At 51.1% G+C, this 22,293-nt stretch overlaps 1 protein-coding gene across 1 annotated transcript; it reads right to left on the bottom strand.

Moving 5' to 3' along the window:
* Positions 1 to 2,844: 2,844 nt before the first annotated feature.
* LOC134015795 (neuroligin-2-like) lies at positions 2,845 to 19,975 on the bottom strand (the record flags this gene model as incomplete). The annotated part of the gene is made up of 2 exons (XM_062455322.1): positions 19,198 to 19,975; positions 2,845 to 3,638 (listed from the first exon to the last, which is right to left on the bottom strand). A coding segment is annotated over exon 2 (502 nt), but the record flags the coding sequence as incomplete, so codon positions are not given.
* Between the last annotated feature and the right edge of the window lie 2,318 nt (positions 19,976 to 22,293).

Genomic DNA, 22,293 nt, shown 5'->3' with positions numbered 1-22,293 from the left:
GGAGGTGAGGAAGGGGGAGAGGAGACGGAGGAGGGAGGAGGAGGACGAGGAGAGGGAGGAGGAGAAAGAGGGAGGAGGAGGAAGAAGGAAGAGGAGGCAGGAGGAGCATGCTTATACCAGGGAGGGGAGAGCTCAGCGATGCTACAGTCTTCCAGAATGTTCCTCTATCGCATAAACACTTGGAAAGAGTGTGTTTCCTATGACCCTTTTTAGATCGTACTGAAGTTCTGACAGAGGGGCTATACAGGAGAGCACATGAAGGTATAGCTGAAGATAGATAGTGAAGATAAGAACAAGGTACAGGATGTGTATGGTATGGTCGTGTACACATAACAACCTTCCTGGGTATGTGGGAGAGGGTATAAAAAAACGATGATGTCAGGACACGTTTAGAAAAGAAACATATTTTTCTATTCGTGATCATTTACGTCATCCAAGCACATGTAAAGAAACACAAATGATGAAAGCAGTGCTTATCCGTGGGGACGAGGACCATGTGAGGAAGACCTATAACAGGAAAGAGGCAGACTGACAGGAACACTTGCTACATGTGCTGAAACAACATCATCCCTCACAGGAACTCTCCAGAGAGAGACACACACACACACACACACACACACACACACACACACACAGAGACCTGCTCCCAAGACACTGGTCCAGGCCTCTCTCCCTGGTTGTGTCGGGGGAGGTGTAGGACATGGTAGAGAAGAAGGGTCTGCTGTCTGCCAGTACGGATGAGCATCACAATTACTGTACGCTCCCATCTCCCTGCTCCAGCACTCGCAGAGAGAGAACTTGGACAATATGTACCGCACGGCCCTCCCTGACCTATTTTAACAGCATCCAGCGATGGATGGAGGTGCTGCCTCACTCGACAAAACGATCCGAGACTTTTAGCCAAGTTGGCCGAGGCCGAGGCTAATTTCAGCCGTGTTTAGTGGGCTTTCGATCTCGACCTGGAGATGCTTGGTTTCAAAGGCGTCCCCCCCTCCCCACCTTTCACTGTACGAGGTATTAGCTAAAGCTGGAGTATGTAGGGTAATTAGCCAGCGCGTGTCGAGCTAGCTAGCTTCTGCAGAGGCTGTCTCCTCTGCCTCGTTTCCCCTGCAGAACAATCCTGATCCAATTTCCACCAGATCAAGGGCTGCTAGGATAGCAAAAAATAGAATAATTTGTTTGAGGTTTGTTCTTGCATCAAAGGCAATTCACACAATAGTTCCTCTGCAGCGTCAACCGCTAGTTATTTAATAATTTGTTCCTATCGTGAAGCCCATCCTCGCACTCCTCACATCCACAACCCCCATAATCACCCAAATCTACATTTATATTATACTCTGGAGATTCAAATGGCTATTGAGCAGTTACCATCTCTTTGTTTGCCATGGAGCCTATTGATCGGAAGAAAGAGGAAATGAAGGTGGATTGCAGCCAAGTCTCGAGCCGAGTGGATTGTGATGTCACTTCCTGCAACAGGCTTTTAGGCTAAGTGAAAACGCAGAGTGGATTGTGATGTCACTTCCTGCAACAGGCTTTAGGTTAAGTGAAAACAGATTAGGGGTGAAAGTGAAGCTCGTCAGGTAGAGGTGAGAGGAGAGGATCTCTCTCCCTGATCTCACTAACAGACAGCACATTCCTGCCACAGCACCTTTAACAAACATCTCATTCAACATGCCTTTCATATTCAAATGATTCAGAGACATATTTTGGAGATTAAGGAGGATTGCAGTTATGCCAGAGCAAGACTGACAGACTGAGATTTGGACCAGGAAATCACAGGAAAACCTGAAGTCCGGGAACACATATGTGAAATGCAGGATTCTCCTCAAGGCTCAAAATAATTACATTTCGCGTTTCTGTGCACTAATTCCACATTCTGCTCTCCAATTAAACTGCAATCCCGACAGGAATCTGAGTCCACGCTCTTCAATCAGCCTGGGTTTTGTTACTACTCTTGCATCCTAAAAGCTTTGACTTTATGAAACAGAAATGAACTTCTTAAGGTGTTCCACTTATCATAATTAACACATTTCATCAAGCCCTGTGCATTTGAATCGGGGCAATGGGGACTAACAGGTTGTAGGCAGAGCAAACATCTTAGATCTCTGGAGGATGAAGGCTGACACAATTCAGATGAATGCCCTTGATACCAGGATGTCTGCTGGGCAGCACAGGACTTGTACACGTTCCAAATATGTAACTAAAACCTAGAAATCTCGGAACTATATTTAGAAAATCTTTGATTCGAACAGGACGGTGCTATTATTTTGCGGAGGGCTCAAAGGAGAAACCAATATAGCCCAACATCAGACAGTAAAGATTCTCTTGTGTATCCATACGACTCATCTATTTGTTTCATTAGAGGGACATCTTTTTTCCCTTTCATACTGTGTCCTAGATTCCTTCCCTGCCAAGCAACAACTTTCTTTTTATATCAATATTTTGTAGTCCATTTTGTTGCTGAAACATCAATATAATCTTAAAAACAAATACCCACGTCAGAATGACTGATCTTTCAACCTTACATTTACATGTATTCATTTATCAGAAGCTTTTATCCAAAGCGACTTCCAAGAGAGAGCTTTACAAAAGTTGCATAATTCAATGATCATAAACAACGAGATAGCCCCAAAAACATTGTGGGAAGCCAAAACATGAAGCACACATTGTGAAAAGCAAATAAGTGCCAATGGGAAGAAACATAAGAGCATGTAATTAAACGAGTAACAATTAAACAACATGAACCTCAAAAGTGCAGAGTGTACCTGTAGGAAAGCAAGCAACAATAATGCAATTTACAAGGCTTCCCTGTATGATGATGATAGTCGGGGTTCCGGAACTCACCGTCCTCCGTGGGGACATACACGTTGAGGTAGAGGCAGTCCTCGCTCTGGTTCTGGACGTAGCCGGCCGCCGCGTCCAGGTTGTCGGTGAACCACACGGGCAGCATGATCTCCGGCAGAACGCCGTGCACGTTCTGGGGGCAAACGGGCGCAAACTGCGTGGCGTTACGGATCCCCTGCCAGGAGCCGGGGGCCTCGGGGGGCTGGAAGCGCCGCTCGCCCACAGGCGGAGTGGCGTAGGGCACGCCCAGGTACTGCTCCACCGGGCCCAGGATCTCGTTGTTCAGATCCTTCCGGATCCCCCGTAGCTTGCCGTAACCCGTGGTGACCATGGGGTACTTCCCAGAGTTCGGGTCAGGTCTCTGGCCGGAGGAGAGGGTGAGGGTGAGGGTCAGGGTGAGGAGCCACAGCTTGGAGGGGCTCCAGGCCCCGCCCCCAGGGCTCGAGCCCGGAGCCCCAGCAACACCCTTCCCCCCTGGGCTACGCACACCAGACACTGACATGTCCTCTGGCTCTACTGGCCAACCAAACCAAACTAGACAAGGAGTTCAGTTGTGGACAAGAGGAAGGGAAAACAGCCCCCCCTGGAGACCTGGTGAAGGGAGATGTTGGGTGTGTTTCTGGAGGGTGTCAGATATACAGGAGGAGGCGGCCTAGCATGGTGTGGGGGAGGAGGTGTGGTGAGGGGGCGGGACCACGGGCATGCTTAGGTAGACTCTGTGGGTGGGTCCATCCTCCTAGGGGCTCCTGATTGGCCCGCTGCAGACTGACAGCTTCCACAGCCAACCGCCAGACCTGGAAGGGACACAAACAAACCACTGATTAAAATCACTGTGTATGTGTAATATATGCGTGTGTGTGCCACCTTGAAGCCTAAAACCCTTGCTGTGTAATTGACTTGACTCCTCCGACAACACGACAGCAATAAAAGCCTGTTGACACATCCATCAAGGGGAAGGGAAAGCATGACACCTCCCCCCCTCATGCTCCTCCCCCCCCTCATGCTCCTCCACCTCCTTTCCCTCACCCACCTCTTCACCCTCCCCCCTCCCCTCCCCTCCCTCCCCTCCCCTCCTCCCCCTCCTCCCTCCCCCTCCTCCCCTCCCCTCTCCCCTCCTCCCCTCCTCCCCTCCTCCTCTCCTCCTCCCCTCCCCTCTCCCCCCCTCCTCTCCTCCCCTCCCCTCCTCCCCTCCTCCCCTCCTCTCCTCTCCCCTCCCCTCCCCCTCCTCTCCTCCCCTCCTCCTCTCCTCCTCCCCTCCCCTCTCCCCCCCTCCTATCCTCCTATCCTCCCCTCCTCCCCTCCTCTCCTCCTCTCCTCCCCCCCTCCTCTCCTCCCCTCGTCCTCTCCTCCTCCCCTCCCCTCCTCTCCTCCCCCCTCCTCTCCTCCCCTCCCCTCCTCCCCTCTCCCCTCCTCTCCTCTCCTCTCCTCTCCCCTCCCCTCCCCCTCCTCTCCTCCCCTCCTCCTCCTCCTCTCCTCCTCCCCTCCCCTCTCCCCCCCCTCCTCTCCTCCCCTCCTCCCCTCCTCCCCTCCTCTCCTCCTCTCCTCCCCTCCTCCCCTCCTCCCCTCCTCCCCTCCTCTCCTCCTCTCCTCCCCCCCTCCTCTCCTCCTCTCCTCCTCTCCCCCCCTCCTCCCCTCCTCCCCCCCTCTTCTCCCCCCCTCCTCCCTCCCCCTCCTCAGTGCTGTCTAGGCTGGGATTCTTCCTGCCTCCTCATGGTTCCAGTGGAACAGGAAGGTTAATCCCACTCTGGCTCTGGGAGATGGAGCCGTTTAGGCGTGATAAAGACTTTATGTGGAGCTCACTGTCTACTGAATACACCCTACATACTCACACACACAAGCAGACATGCACAGCCCCCCCCCACCACACACACAGCACACACGCACAGACCCTCACCCCCCCCCCCACACACAGCACACACGCACAGACCCTCACCCCCCCCCCCCCACACACACACACACACAGCACACACGCACAGACCCTCACCCCCCCCCCCCCACACACACACACACACAGCACACACGCACAGACCCTCACCCCCCCCCCCACACACACACACACACAGCACACACGCACAGACCCTCACCCCCCCCCCCACACACACACAGCACACACGCACAGACCCTCACCCCCCCCCCACACACACACACACAGCACACACGCACAGACCCTCACCCCCCCCACACACACACACACACAGCACACACGCACAGACCCTCACCCCCCCACCCCCCCACACACACAGCACACACGCACAGACCCTCACCCCCCCCCCACCACACACAAGCACACACGCACAGACCCTCACCCCCCCCCCACCACACACAAGCACACACGCACAGACCCTCACCCCCCCCCCCACCACACACAAGCACACACGCACAGACCCTCACCCCCCCCCCACCACACACAAGCACACACGCACAGACCCTCACCCCCCCCCCCACCACACACAAGCACACACGCACAGACCCTCACCCCCCCCCCCCCACCACACACAAGCACACACGCACAGACCCTCAACCCCCCCCCCCACCACACACAAGCACACACGCACAGACCCTCACCCCCCCACCCCCCCACACACAAGCACACACAGCCCCTCTGGCCCCCAAACGCAAATACAGCTCCCCTGTTCCCAAACACACACATACATCCATACCCCCCCCCCCCCCCCCACTCCCCGACACAAACAAACAAACAGCAGATCCCTTACATAGACATAGAGAAAGGACTCACGTGCCAATTCATGTTTGAGAGGATTTACAGACACCTGGCCACCAAAGAGCCAGCCCATGCCAGCTAACAATTAAACTGTGTTTAGGATCCAGGCTATTAAAACAATGAAGTATGGTGATGGCAGTGATCACTGCTGCAGGAGGCTTCTGCACCTTCTGATGTGTGTCAACTCATCATTTTGGAAAACATGCCGAGTTAGAATCCTTTTAGGTGCCTCCGATTCGAGTCAGTAATCTGAGGTGGTTTTTCAGGGAGGTCCTGTGTGGTTTGGTCATTTGGCGTGGAGCTTTATGGAACTGTGATGTTTCGGTTTTGTCCTTGCAGATGTATGATAATCACATGTGTGAATCACCATTGTAATGAGACCCCTCTGTCTTCACTATGATTATTGAAGATTTGAAAATGCGGTTATCCATGCATATTTATCAGACATAATTAAGGCTTGCATATCTCTCCTGGCGGGTTGAAATTAGATTTCATAAATATGCATTTTTTTTTTTAACCCTGCATCCCCAACCGAAGAAAAAACGAAACACAACAAGACACAACAAAACAAGAAAGCGGCCAATGAGAAGAGAGGAAGACTCGTGCCAGCCAATGAGAAGAGAGGAAGACTCGTGCCAGCTACAGGATGTACCACTAACACCTCCAAAATGGCCGCCCCTGCCCCCAACACTTACGGACATCTACACGTTAGATCCTGCGCGAGGGTAAAGTTCGGCTACATACGCAATGATACCATGATATGTCATGAATATTGGACACAGCTGGAGGGCAATTTTACGCAAATAGCGGAGGCCTTGCCTGGAGAAATTGCATTCATATTTCATTGCAGAGGTGAGGACATTATTCGCTGTTGTGTGTGAGGTGATGAGGAGTGTGATATTGTTGCAGGGGTCTGCAGTGGTGTCAAGCCACTAGCATGAAGGCTATACAGCTCAGACAGCAGGACTCCTGTGCTAGCAGGCGGAATGATGTATTACACTCCCGGGAGCTGCCAATAGGAAATGCTTACATTTCCTCTTCAATAAGGACCTGGCAGCTTTTATGCTAGAAGGGGGCATAGCAGCTTAGAGCAGCTCACTTCCCCACTCCCACACACACTTGTACACTTTGGACACACACGCGAGCGTGCAAACGCACGCCCACGCGCACACACACATGGGCCACGCATGTCTGTGTGCACTCACTTGTACGTGCCCCCCCCCCCACATACACACACACACACTCACACACACACACACACACACTCACACACACACACACACACTCACACACACACTCACACACACACACACACACACACTCACACACACACACACACACTCACACACACACTCAAACACACACACACACACACACACTCACGCACACACACACACACTCACACACACACACTCACACACACACTCACACACACACACACACACACACACACTCTCACACACACACACACACACTCACACACACACACACACACACACACACACACACTCACTCACAAAGCCTCCAAGAGACAAGTTTATTTATAATATCAACGTGATAAGGTCACCTCATAAATCACTCACAGATAATATTTCTCTGAGGTCTGAGGGTAGGGGTGTGTAGGTCTATTAGTCAGCAGGGGAGGCTGCTCTGTGTGTTAGCCCCGCTCAGCATTAGCGTTAGCATGTAGCTTCCAGGGCAGAGTCAAACCAGTGGGCCTTATTGATTAGTTTAGCGTGGGTCAGGGTTGGGTCCAGAACGCACACTGTCTGTCTGACAGACTTCCATCCTGACTGGATCCCTGTGTGAGCGAGCTAGACACACAACACACACACACAGACACACAACACGCACAATGTACAAAACACACCCCACACGCAGAGCTGTCTCCAGGTCCTCTGCTTAGTTCCGTGATCCACAGGCCTCCAACACAAATGGGGAAGGACTGAAGCCAGCCCAGTGATTAGTGAGCCTGTGTATTCAGACGAGAGGCCTCATCCTCCGCAGTGTTTGATGCGGCAGCCTCTGGCTGCCTCCAGCACAGAGTCAGCCTCGGCTGCCTCCAGCACAGAGTCAGAGGAGGTCTGGAGAGGACGAACGGTCAGAGCGAACCGTGAAGCCCCCGCCGAACGCTGGCGTTTGAACAAACGGCGTGTCATAAGCTCCTTTGTCTCAGCCGCGGGTGGTAAAAAACACATGCGACTGTTTCGGCAGTCAAGCTGTTGTCCTGTGCTCGTGTGTGTGTTTCCACGGTGAGCACTCTCAGGAAGTGACATCACAATCCACTCTCACCAGCCAGGGAACGGGAGGACAAGTTAGTGAGACGAGGGATCGCTCTTCGTAAACGTTCACATGAACACGAATCAGACAGTGAACCGTGCAAGTCGAAAACGCACGCTCAAATGCATGACTGCACACACACAGCAAACCTGCACACACACACGCACACATCAAAATAATACAAAAACCTTGGTAATTCAAATTGTATGTGATTCTTATATCTATTCCTGGTTTATCTGGAGGGGAGAGTGACACTTTCTCTCCTCGAGAATCTCGTCCTCTCTTCAATCTATTCTTAGAAAATCTACTCTGGACAGCCGTGTTTCACAGAAGGTTAATCTGTCGGAGAAAATAATCATTTTAGGATGTTATTTCGTCCAGTTCCAGTGTTCATTTCAGGGTGACCTCATAATTAAGGCCGGCCGCTGGGTTGTCGGTGCTCACGAAGGCCGGGAGCTTCAAGCCACATTCTTCTCTGTTCAGGAGGGAGGTTTCAGACGGCTGAGTACACCACCTCACCCTCATGTCTCCTCTATCTCTCTCTCCCTCCCTCCCCCCCATCCCACCACCCCCTCTCCTCACCTCCCCTCAGTCCTCTCCTCACCTCTCCTCCCTTCCCCCTCCACCACCCCCTCTCCTCCATCCATCCACCCATCCCTCCCTCCTCCTTACCTCACCTTTCCTTACCCCTCCTCTCAATTGAGAGATTACAGAACAAAAACTACAGTTCCCCTCTCACTCTTGTGGTAGTCATTAACCCAAAGTTCAACTGTAACTTCATCACAGGCATTTGGAAACGTTTCTGGGGAGAGAGGAAGCCTACCAGGGTCTGACGGCAGATGCGGGATAACCCTTCCTGTTCTACATTTACATTTACATTTAGTCATTTAGCAGACGCTCTTATCCAGAGCGACTTACAGTAAGTACAGGGACATTCTCCCCGAGGCAAGTAGGGTGAAGTGCCTTGCCCAAGGACACAAGGTCATTTGGCACGGCCGGGAATCTAACTGGCAACCTTCTGATTACTAGCCCGCTTCCCTAACCGCTCAGCCACCTGACTCCCCTTCCTGTTCTCCTTCTCCTTGCCTTCCTACCCGGCCAGGATGCAGAGCGACATGTCACAGCACGAGAACAAACAATCAGATAAACAAGCTCATGAATAATCAAACACAAGCCAATTAGTGGTGGTCTAACGAAGCAGGAGGGGAGGTCGTTAACAAGCAGAGGAGGGACATGTCAGAGATGGAGGAGGGGGGGAAGAAGATCCTGTCCCTCGCTTGGTGAGGACGCCCATCAATGCGATGCCCACTGTTGTTTGCTGTTAGACCACTGAGGCTACCAACTGACCCCACACCTGATTGCACACACACAGCAAACCTGCACACACACATCAAACCTGCGCAGACACACACATAGCACACACACAGAGACACACAGCTCTGCATGCTTGTGTGTGTGTGTGTGGGGGCCGAGGTTGTTTCCTGGTGGAGGGCAGGGTCAGGTCTCAAGGAGATCGTTCATTTGTAGAAGTAAACACATCCAACCCTACATGCTGTACACAACCCTCTCACATGCACACCTGCTGTACACAACCCTCTCACATGCACACCTGCTGTACACAACCCTCTCACATGCACACCTGCTGTACACAACCCTCTCACACACATACAGTACTCACCCTCCTCCACACACACACCCACACTCACTGTCCAGAGACAGAGAAAGAAACAGAGATTTACAAAAAACACGGAGAAAGACAGAGAGTGAGTGTTTGAGAGAGAGGGAGACAAAGAGAGAAAAAGAGAGAGAGAATGCTTTCAGTAGAGTAGCCAATGTCTAGGGGAAAGTCTCCTGTCTCCTTTAAACGACTGCTCCCTCAGGTTCAGAGCCGGGGGGGGTTAGGTGTGAGAGCCAGGGTGCTGGGGGGCTGGGAGACTAGGGGCTGGGGGGCTGGGAGGTGGGGGACTAGGGGCTGGGGGGCTGGGAGGTGGGGGGCTGGGGGGCTGGGGGGCTGGGAGGTGGGAGACTAGGGGCTGGGGGGCTGGGAGGTGGGGGGCTGGGGGGCTGGGGGGCTGGGAGGTGGGAGACTAGGGGCTGGGGGGCTGGGAGGTGGGGGACTAGGGGCTGGGGGGCTGGGAGGTGGGGGGCTGGGGGGCTGGGGGGCTGGGAGGTGGGAGACTAGAGGCTGGGGGGCTGGGAGGTGGGAGACTAGGGGCTGGGGGGCTGGGAGGTGGGGGGCTGGGGGGCTGGGAGGTGGGAGACTAGGGGCTGGGGGGCTGGGAGGTGGGAGACTAGGGGCTGGGGGGCTGGGAGGTGGGAGACTAGGGGCTGGGGGGCTGTGAGGTGGGGGGCTGGGGTGCTGGGGGGCTGGGAGACTAGGGGCTGGGGGGCTGGGAGGTGGGGGGCTGGGGTGCTGGGGGGCTGGGAGACTAGGGGCTGGGGGGCTGGGAGGTGGGGGACTAGGGGCTGGGGGGCTGGGAGGTGGGGGACTAGGGGCTGGGGGACTAGGTGTGTGTGTGTGTGTGAGTGAATGTGTGACAGTGTGTGTGACTGTATTCGCTTGGCCCATTGAAGTTAGTCTGAGTTTAGTGTGACGAGCAGCATGTTTGCTATTCCTGAGCCTGGTGGTACAATACATATTCTCCCAGGTCTTTGAATCAACCTACAGTTCTGTTGGGAATCCTCCTATATCGTTATCAGTGATTTCATGTTTTTAAATGCAGGGTTACAGATACTCCTATTATAAAATAACATCACAGCAATACAACTGAATAAAGTAATTTAACAGGGGTTAGGATTTGGATCACCACTGTGATCGTATTTGGAAGGGAAAAATACAAAGTAACGTACACACAGACAGTGTCACAGGGGAGGCCAGGAGAGGGGGCTATAGGGGAGGCTTGAGGGGCGGGGGGGTCCAGTGGAAGTCAGAGTGGTGTGTGTGTGTGTGTGTGTGTGAGGTGTGTGTATGAGGCATGCAGGGAGGAACTGTTGATTGGGAGGCACACTCGCTCCTGTGGCGACAGTGGCTCCAGCGAGCGCTTCAGGTGCTCGTCTGGTGGGACACGCCGTGATTTAGCTGGGGGTGCGAGGGCTCCTGGACGGCCCTCATCCATCTTGGAAAGTAATTACGCTCCCAGCGTTTCCATTGGAGGTGGGAGGGGGGGGGGGGGCTGGGAGGGGATCTCAATGGCTTTATAAATCACACTCACTCACTAGAAACTCGCGGCTAAAAGGAGATAGAGGCTTATGAGGTTGTATGAGATTTCATACTTTGTAGGGAGAAAGGAAAGGCTCACACACATTGCTGTCATGCCTTAAAAAGGCAATTTTGTGTGGGGAGAAAGTGCAGTCTGTGCAGAATGAGAGACGCCAACTTTCTCTGTCACTAATGCCTCTAACCCTCTTCTCGTTCTCATCTTTTCCTGCTGTTAAATGGTGGGATTTGAGATTTAAGTCCTCATTATATTGATTTACCAGTTTCATAAAAGACAACATCCGACAATTTGAAAAGCATTTAAAAATAAACTAAATACCAAAGAACTGTGAACTAGGAATACCTTTCACACCAGCCTCTCTCTCTACCTACCTCTCTCTACCTCCCTCTCTCTCCACCAGCCTCTCTCTCCACCTACCTCTCTCTACCTCCCTCTCTCTCTCTCCACCAGCCTCTCTCTCCACCTACCTCTCTCTACCTCCCTCTCTCTCTCTCCACCAGCCTCTCTCTCCACCTACCTCTCTCTACCTCCCTCTCTCTCTCTCCACCAGCCTCTCTCTCCACCTACCTCTCTCTACCTCCCTCTCTCTCTCTCCACCAGCCTCTATCTCTCCACCAGCCTCTCTCTCCACCTACCTACCTCCCTCTCTCTCTCTCTCTCTCTCTCTCTCTCTCCCCTCCTCCCTTGAACTGCAGGTCTAAGTCGGGCTGGAGGTATTCACATTCCCCTCTCAAACAACACCATCTCCACAGCCCTGTATGTCTCAAAACATCAAAACATGCAGCATCACCATCTCAACCAGACCTATTTTAACTGAACAATATGTTGTGTATCTATTCAAACAGGCACTTACAGTATGAGGTGTATCGAGTTTATAATAATAATTATTATAATTTGTATTCAACATATTATTAATCTGAGGTGTATGTGCAGAGTGTGATAAAGAAGTCTATTGGTCTGGGTCTGGATGGGAACACGCTGAACTCTCTGTTGGCGTGGAAGTTTCACACGCGAGAAGACCCAAAGGGACGTAGAATGTGCAACTAAGCGATGGAATAGAACGAATAGAAAATAATTGACCTATTTGGCCGCCCGTATCACATCGACGCTGAGTGAGGTAGACACGACAATATTTGGATGAATTCACAAGCTATATTTTTTTTAGCTGGTGTGAATGTTTAAGTAGTGTTTCGTGTTTACTCTGTTGGCTGAGCACCAGAACTATGCAAAATGAAAGTTTAATTTGATATCAGGAATTGGCGCCCGGGCCCGTTCCTCTTCAATCTGTCGCTGTCCACGAGGGAGAGGTGCTGAAAGACTAACGGCGCGTGCTGCCCAGCTTGTCAGCCCTCACGTGTTCCCACCGCGGATCTCTCGAGGCTCAGGCAGGCGGTCTCCCTCTCAGACGCCAGAAAACATCTCTTTCCTTTGCTTACCGTTTGGTTAATTTACATTTTCACCCCCAAAATGTGGGCTGTGTTTTACCCAAATAATTTAACCTTTGTAATGTTCTTTTCGTATTTATATCCGCTTCTTGAGGGGAAGAAACGCATTAAAATGAAATATGCAAGCAGCAATGCGGAGTCATATCGTTGCATAGTGTGCATTTTTTGTGTGCACTCCTTTAATATTAAAAAGGCATTTCAAGGAAACTGCTGGTGGATATGCTGCTGGTGTGCTAGAACAGCCTTGTACAGTAGGCTAACATTCACCTGATTTAAAAATGTTAAGGGTTGATTTCAAGAATAAGAACACACAATCGACACAGGGCCATGTTGATATGACTCGAGTTTCAAGTCATAACATTCTGTCATAGTCCATAAGGGAAGTGATTTATGTAGGCCTACAGTAGACTGAACATAAGTGCAGACGATATGTCATATTTGGTCCCAATGGAACACATAAAACATGTATCTCATATTTATGCATACAGCACACTGAGACAAACCAAGCCACATTTAAAAACAACAGTTTCTGTTCAGAGAACGGTACATCATTCCTCACATACAGCACGCAGGTTAAATCGGCGTCAACAAATCAGACCTGACATACGAACACGAAACACCGTTTGGTTCTACCTCGCAGCGACTGGAGCTGGCGTCCCGGGAGCGTCCCGAGCTTCACATTATGCCAAGCTTTCTGGGAGCGTTGAGCGCACGAGTCTCGGTATACCGTAACATGGCCCGAGCGAAACGTGTCTGCAGCACCTGCCTGGCAGTTACGTAATCATCCGCCGGCGCGGAGACATGCAGCGGAGGACACAGCTCTGGATAGTACATGGCAGCGCACAGCTGCGGTAGAGGCAGACCGCAGGCCCGGCGCAGATGGAAAGCCCGACCCCCGGAAAGGAGGCAGGGGTGGAGTGGAGTGGTGTGGTGTCGTGCCGTCGTCCGGAAGATGACAGAGAGTCCCTGGAATGCGCAGTGATGGAGTGGGATTAGGAGTGATATGGGTAATGAGGAGTAAAGTCTGCTGTTGACCAGGTAGGGAATCAGCCCGTGGAATGGATGGTGCTGACAAGAGCTAGGCCGGCCAGCCCAGCCAGGGGACACAAGCTGGGGGAGGGGGGTGATAGCTGAGAGAGAGAGGGAGAGAGAGGGGTGAGGGGGAGGGAGAGATGGAGAGAGAGGGTAAAGAGACAGAGGTGGAGAGAGAGAGAGAGAGAGAGAGAGAGTGGATGATGATGCAGGGAGGATGGAGGGATGTGGAGGAGGAGGGTGGCAGGGTGTGACACGGTGATTAGATGGGATGAGTTATGAGAAGGGCAGGGGCCACCCAGTCCTGTTCGCGTTTCTCAAGGGCAACCAGTGTTCCTCTAAAACAAGAAATCAATAGACTCTTTCATAATCATCCCCGGATCCATAATTGGTTTGAAATGAACTTGTAGAATATCAATAAAGCCTTTGATGATGGGACAGTGTCATCAGAGCTAGAAGCTCTGCAGCGCCAACACACACACAAGCACACACACCCACACACACACCGCCCCCCCCCACACACACACACACAGCCACACTCGAATCCCTTTGATAAACGGTTATTATCTGATATCTTGTATAAGTGAAGATGCTTGTTATGTTGTGCATCATAATTTTAGAGGCCAGATGCTTACCCCCAGAAGACTGACATTCTTTAAATAGATCACGCTCACACTCCAGAAGGGCTGCACCGTACGACACGGGCCGGACAGTGGAAGGTGAGCCAGCCACGCTGGTTGAGCCGTCCTGTACATCACTTCTGATAGGTACAGCGCAGCGACGCTGTTCCACTGGGGGAGACGCCAGTGGAGAGTCCAGTCTAACGTGATGAATATGAAGTGTGGAAGTGCCAGCAGGTCTGTGGTGACGGCCAGACCGTAAATACTGCCCCGTTCTGGGCTCTCCTATCCTCTGATTCGGGCCCGGAGAATTTCGTCTGTCGAGCTTCCATCTGGTTGGCGTGTGTTTGTTTGTTTGGCATGCCTGAGCCTACGTAGGGGCCAGGGTCCCTTGGCCACTACAACACCATTATCCAGCTGTGATCTGACTTTCCAAACAGCTAAATAATTAAAGACAATTTGTCGGTAAAGCTGAAATAAACGGCATCAGTTTGCTTCTCTTCTTCTTCTTTTCTTCAGCTGTATAAATCCCCTCTTTTTCCCCCCCAGTAAGATGACAGTGGAGCACTTAAACACACTTACTCCCCCAAACCTGCTGGTCACTCAGTGAGAAAACAAACCAGCCTGAGCAGGTTCTTCCATTCTACCTAGTGTCTGACAAACCCAGATCGTTCCTTGACTCTAACCACCGAAATCCTGTCGAGCGACGCACTTCTGATCCTTGATTCTCTGCTGCACTTAGTGCACTTTGGTACGTCCCTTTGGAGGAAAGTTTCGGCTGAATGAATAAAGCATGAAATGTATCTGGGTTGGTTTTCATATCTCACCCGTCAAACTGTCTTCAGTTAGACCTTCTAGACAAAAAGGAGGGACACCTGCCAGACCAACACCCACTTGACAGACAGTATCATGCATCTGGGATTCAAACATAAAAATAAAAAAAACATTTGGTCACATGCTGTTGTTATGGGTCTCTACCACGTCTGAGACACCAGGCCCAGAGGAGACACCGGGCCCAGAAGAGAGAGAGCAGGTCGGTCACGGTAGGGCAGAGGGAGTGATGGCCGTTGGAGGGGAGACATATGGACACACTCCAGCCCCATCATCTGCCGATGGGGATCAGCGATGACACGCACCACTGGTACATCTGGAGCTGTTTTAGGGAGCTCACAGCCTAATTGCTGCCTGGTCATTTCAACCAGCTTCCTTAACCTCGCCGGACACTGTGTCCGGGAGGCTGATTAGCTAAACAAACAGAAGCGTTGGAACGAGAAACTGTTTCGTTCTTTTACATTTCCCATTTTTTGTTCATTTAGCAGATGCTTTTAGCCAAAGAGACGTCGAGTACAAACTGCACATTTCTAAAAGAACAGCAGAAGATCCTCTCCCGTCAAAAAAGGATATTTACAAGCTGCACTGATACGGCAAGGTCACAAGCTTGTACGAAAGCTGTCACGGGTGTATCGGAAAGATAAATCTAGATTCAGGTTCCGGTAATGTTAGCATCTGTTCTCTAGCCTCTCGGATGTAGCTAACGTGGAGACTGTGACCCAGGAAGGGGGGTCGGGGGCCCATCCACACCCAGACAAGATGCTCTGGCGCCAGCCAGAGGACCCTGAAACGATTCCCAGAACATTAGTCTGGTTCATTGGGCCACATTCAGGGATGCAGGGTTAGGCCCAAGTCCCATATGGAGGGATGAACAGGATTCAGTGGTCCATGGTGGCAACGTTAGGATCTGGCACGTAACAAGCAGCTGCTGAAATATAGATCCTGCCTTGAGAAATCTGTCAGCCCCTCTGGATGATTCACTCTCTCTCTCTCACACATGTCCACACTCACACACACACACATGCACTGCACACACACATGTTCACACTCACACACACATGCACTGCACACACACACACACACACACACATGTCCACACTTGCACACACAGACACACACTGGGTGCGAAGCCTGTGAATGTAACAAATTGTGAACTAAAATATGTTGACAGGCTGCTACATGCAGTTGGTGCCCAGGTCAGCTGAAGAGGAGCTGTGAGATGGGCGGGTTGGGAGACAGGACTGTGCCGACATCATTAGCATGCGGATCAGAAAACTGCACAGAGATTTCCTGTTCTCGCTGGGAACTGCACTGAGGTCATCCAAATGTAAGGACAAGGGCTGTTCCGATCCCAACAAGGTGTGTGAAAGAGAGAATGCAGGGAGGAGCAGTTTAGATAGGAGAGCTACAATAACAGTGACCTTGATGAGGGTAGTGAAGACTAGGTCTCTACCGCACCGGAAACTCTCTCCTGACTCACGGAGAATCCCATAACTACAACCTCTATTCCCTCCCAGCTGGATGCCTGCTTTGTCAACACTTCATCTCACAAGACTTCCCCAGCCAGGGGGGGGACCCATTCCCCAGCCAGGGGGGGCCCGTCCCCCAGCCAGGGGGGGACCCATTCCCCAGCCAGGGGGGGCCCGTCCCCCAGCCAGGGGGGGGGACCCATTCCCCAGCCAGGGGGGGCCCGTCCCCCAGCCAGGGGGGGCCCGTCCCCCAGCCAGGGGGGGGACCCATTCCCCAGCCAGGGGGGGGGACCCGTTCCCCAGCCAGGGGGAACCCAGAGACGCAGACACCCTCAGGTCTGAGAGACCAGTGTGAGAAGACAGGGTGAGGAACCGCCAGTCTAACCAGCCACACCTCGTCCGATCTTTGTAACGTTTCAGGAGTCTGAAATCTAAACTGCAGCGTGGAAGTGATGTTGGAGGCTCCACCCTGCCCCCCCCTCCGCCTCTGACGAAGCTTTAAATTTTAATCCATCTGCAGTAGGTACTCACAGGCCGGCCCGTCTGTCAGACAGAAGACACGCGTGTACCAGGCGCCAGAGAGGAAGAGCGCACCCGGGGGGGGGGGGAAGAGAAAACGCAACATCGGCCCGGACTCCATAATTCATCCGCTTCGAGAACAGGAACTCTCACTACCTGCTCGTTCGCCCGCCCACCCCACCCAGCAGCCCTCACCCTGACCTGACCCGACCCGCCACACCGGCTCTCAAACACAACTCACCAAACCCTGGAGACTCACCATGTTGTCAGCTGTGAAGAAGACGCGGCTCTTCGCATAACCACGGCAACCACCAGTGCAAAAAGTCATAGACAATGCTACAGCTCCAGCCATGGCCAATGCCACAACCAAAACCAATCAACGTAACGATGGCAAAAGCCAATCCACAAAGCCATCGCCAACGCTATACTCATTAAAAGTCCCTAACAACAAAAAAGACCACAACAGCACAAGGAAAACTTCAAATGCACAAACAGAAGAGAACGTGAAGGTAAACGGCGTTCTTGTGTCTTGGTGCTGTGAGCGTTTCAAAGTGTGAATAATGAGCCCGTCTGTCAGGTCAGAGCTGCCCCCTCCAGCTCCTCTCTCTCATGCATGTAGCCTCTGATGTGATCCCAGCATTCCCACACAGCAAGCGGGCGCCACTGTCGGCATAGCGCCATAGGAGACACTGTCAGACCCGGCCTGTTAGTTTTAGCCCGCGTGGTGTGAATCTAGCCTCTCCGTGGGACGCGCAGGTAAACAAAAGAAGACAACGCACAAACAACAACATCTGTGAATATGCATGAGGGCGAACTGTGTTCAGTCGGAAGGTTTTTACATCCATCACAATGCCAACTCTGATACTCATTATCATTTTTAAGAACGAAACAGTCTTGTAGTTCTACATCTTGTATGTGTTGATCTATGCTGAGATTCCCACCATGGTAGAGACCAGGCTCAGTAGCTAAGGCCTGGTCGGATCCATCCACCTACCGCTGAAGTCTATATAGGGACGTTGGCCCCAGTCATTGGGCCACAAACTGCAGTTTGTGAGCTAAGGCTGATTAAGAGCCAGTCATTCAGACCCAGGCAGAGTGAAGGCAGATTCTCTGTCATTAAGGGGGCTAGGCTGGAGTACTAACGTCTCCACAACCTCCATCTGAACAGAGGTGCTCTTGTTAAACTGAATTCTGCCTTTTACTGAGCCCTACTCAACCAGCACTGAATATAAATGTGCCTCTCCTTGAATTGGCGTGTGCATTTGCTTGCATAGGAGTTGGAGGCTCATTTTAGTTTCTGATTATACCTGTGTGTGTGTGTGTGTGTGTGTGTGTGTGTGTGTGTGTGTGTGTGTGTGTGTGTGTGTGTGTGTGTGTGTGTGTGTGTGTGTGAGACTGTGTTTAACCATGTGTGTGTGTGTTGTGTAGCCGTGTGTAGGCCTATGTGTGTACCTTTGTCTGAGTGTTTGTGTGACTGTGTTTGACTGTGTGTGTGTGTGTGTTTGCCTGCTTGGTCTGGTTTGTGTGTGTTTGTTTTTCCTTAGTATCAAATACCACCAACAAAAATCTATCTTACATAAATATCATCAAACATTTAACAGTAGGTAATCTAGGCTATTCGACCTCCCGGGTGGGCTATCACGTATCAGAGCAGCGTACGAGTACACACGGCCATTATCTATCAAGTGAAAACATAAATCAATCCCTCTACATAGCCAACGGGGCTGGTGATGGGCGCAATTAAGCTCCTAAATGGCTCCTTGGTTGGTGAGAACGGCGAGGCCGACTCACGCTGAAGCCACGGTGCGCTCGCCGAAGGCTATCATCTGATCATGTCCTGATTTAAATCAAATCGGATGCACACCGTCTTGGTTCCATTTTTATTCTAGGGAAAAGACGGAAAGACACCTACCGCCGGGTGCTCTGCGGATAAACCAGCAAGCTACAGTCAGATCTTCAAGACGCGACGGCTTATCAACAGGCAAAGGGCACATATGTCTACAATAATGTTCTGCTGAAACGAAGGTTTAAAAAGCTTTCTGTCACAAATTCGCATGCAGGTTTAACAACAGACATCTCATTTCCCAACGGTAACAGTGCGCCAGGATCGATATGCGAATCGTCAACGGAGCAACAGCGTCACACAGATGCTTGCGCAAACATACAATCTATACAAAATAATAAAAAATACCGTTTCATACGCCGAAATGTACTTACCCAAAATATCCCCGGTACGTCAGAATGCGAGGATCAGCTCAGAAGAGGCGTCTTTCTCTTGCCTTTTCAAATCATGTTTTACGCCATTTCTTTCTTTTGCTGGATTATTTCTCATGAAACCGACGTGTCGCAGGCTTTACAACATCAATTCACCTTCTCACTGTCGATCGTCTCCCCCTTTCCTAAAAAAGAACACCTCTTGATGCCCCCTCCTTCTCTCTTTCCTCTTTCTGACAACACCCTTCTCTCTCTTGTCGACAAGATAGCTTTACCACATTTTTGATCACGTCAATGAAAAACAGAGAATAAAATAAAACAACAGTAGAAACAAATGCGTGTAACGCATTAGCTACCAACTCAACGCAATGTAACCTCTTCTTTTCTCCGTCTCTCCATCGTGATTAGAAGGTGCCACCCTTTCACTGTTCTGCGAAGGCCCACATTAACTAATTATTTGTCTGAATAAAATAAAGACGCGCCACACAAGGTGTCAGCCCTCTCCTTTGCGTTGTCTCTCTGCCTGCCCTAGCCCAGCTACTTCGTTTTTAGCTGTTTTATGTCGGCTACAAAGGGGGGCAATGAATAGATCTTCCGCTTCGTTGTGGCCTCGTTTGGCATATCATAATTACTTTTACAGGATTGTAATGATGTTAATTATTTTGAAGCCCCAGCAAATCCATCAATGCCTCACTTGTGAAGAATCTTCAGCGGCTGCCGGAGAAGAGATGCCGCGACTCTCTCTCTCTCTCTCTCTCTCTCTCTCTCTCTCTCTCTCTCTCTCCCTCAAACACACACACACACTCTCTCTCTCTCTCTCTCTCTCTCTCTCTCTCTCTCTCTCTCTCTCAAACACACACACACTCTCTCTCTCTCTCTCTCTCTCTCTCTCTCTCTCTCTCTCTCTCTCTCTCTCTCTCTCTCTCTCTCTCCCTCAAACACACACACACACACACTCTCTCTCTCTTTCTCTCTCTCTCTCTCTCTCTCTCTCTCTCTCTCTCTCTCAAAAACACACTATTTCTCTCCCATACCTCCCTCCCTCCTTAGCTTCCTCCCTCTCTCGCTCACTCTATCGTTCTCTCTCACACACACACAAACACACACACACACACACACACACACACAATTTCTCTCTAGAACACAGATGCACTCACGTTCAATCGGATTCGCAGGCTACTTCTCAGCAGTACAGTTCCGTGTTTTGCCATTGCTTGCTATGATAGCCCAATCCAAACCAGTCTCAGAGTTTAAGAAAGAAACTTGCAAGCTTTCAATCCAGTAAAAAAAAAGAAAAGAAAAGCTGACCACTACATTGTGAAGACATTGAACAGGGGCAATTTGTTATCATTCTATTCATTCTATCATTCTATCTAAAAGCTCCGTTTAGCCATTACTGTATTAGGCGCACTTATATTTGAGGCTAGAATGTCTTTTGTGATCTGCATCAGGGTGACGTCAGAAAACGTTAAAGAGGTAGAAACCCTTTACTCCCCAAAAGGCTCGTGACTTTTAAAGCATTGTTTGTGATATTCCTGAATGTGCGAAGGAAATCTAAGCTGTAGTCCTTTGACGAAGCATGCGTTTTTAACAAGCTCAACATATAAATACAAATAGAGTAAGTTTATCTGAACCTACAGCACCTCTTGACGTGCATGAGCAGGGAGAAAAATAAGTAAAGAGAGAGGAGAGAGAAAGGAGAGAGAGGAGAGGAGAGAGAGACAGAGAAGAGAGAGAAGATTATTTTGTGAGTCTCCTTATGCTGATGTCATAAAGAGTAGCCTGAGCCCAGTTTTGCTTCTCAGAGGAACATCGTTCTTGGCAGGTGTTTCTGTGTGCTTGACTGTTAACCACACAGGTCTCAGATGCCATGGTAGTGTGTATGTGGTGTGTGCGTGGTGCGTGTGTGTCCGGTGAGTGAGTGTGTGTGTGACTGTGTGTCTGGTGAGTGAGTGTGTGAGTGTGTGTCCGGTGAGTGAGTGTGTGACTGTGTGTCTGGTGAGTGAGTGTGTGTGAGTGTGTGTGTGTGTGTGTGCGTGGTGCGTGTGTGTGTGTCCGGTGAGTGAGTGTGTGTGTGTGTGAGTGAGTGAGTGTGTGTGTGTGTGTGTGTGGCGGGGGGTCAGATGAGGCCGCCCCTGGCTCTGTGAGCAGTCATCACAGGTGAGGACAAGGTAGAGAAGTGACAGATGAGGCAGTCCCCAAAGGCAGGTGAGGCAGTCCCCAAAGGCAGGTGAGGCAGTCCCCAGAGGCAGGTGAGGCAGTCCCCAAAGGCAGGTGAGGCAGTCCCCAGAGGCAGGTGGATGGTCCACTAAACCTGTATGTCCACCATGACCACACACTGACCTGACTAACCACCACGACCATACACTGACCTCTCTGTCTGTCTGCTTGTCTCTCTCTCTCTCTGTCTCTATCTATCTATCTCTCTCTCTCTCTCTGTCTCTCTCTCTCTCTCTCTCTCTCTCTCTCTCTCTCTCTCTCTCTCTCTCTCTCTCTCTCTCTCTCTCTCTCTCTCTCTCTCTCTCTCTCTATCTGATTGTCTGCCTTCCTATCTCTCTGTCTCTCTCTCTGTCTCTCTCTCTCTCTCTCTTTCTGATTGTCTGCCTTTCTATCTCTCTGTATCTCTCTCTCCAATAAGGTGGGGTGGTCAAGAAGATAAATTAGGTTAGTTGACAAGACATGTGTATATGTGTGTGTGTGTGTGTTTTGCCATGTGGAGGTAACATCTGCCTACAGGTCCAAGTCGTTTTTTCCTCCACTTGTGTTGAACTCGTCAGGAGAGGTCAATGACAGAGCCGCAGGTACTGACCACTGTACTAGCATCCTTCTTCACCCCTTACACGTCAGCCAAGCCCGACTTAATCACCACCAGCAGACACGATGGAGGGGAGGAGGTGAACTGATCAAATATGAGGGGAAGATTATTTTCAGTAATGGTGTGTGTTTGTGTGTGCATGTGTGTGAGAGTGCGTGTGTGTGTGTGAGAGTGTGCGCGCGTGTGTGTGTGCCTGTGTCTCTGTGTGTGTTGTGCAGCCTTGGCACCCCTCACAGGGCTGTCTGACTAGGTGTTAATTGGAGCCAGTGGCAAAACACATCAGT

The sequence above is a fragment of the Osmerus eperlanus genome, unplaced genomic scaffold, assembly GCF_963692335.1.
Source record: "Osmerus eperlanus unplaced genomic scaffold, fOsmEpe2.1 SCAFFOLD_207, whole genome shotgun sequence".
NCBI lineage: Eukaryota > Metazoa > Chordata > Actinopteri > Osmeriformes > Osmeridae > Osmerus > Osmerus eperlanus.
Note: the sequence above shows the minus strand (reverse complement) of the source record. Positions and strands in the feature narration are given on the sequence as shown.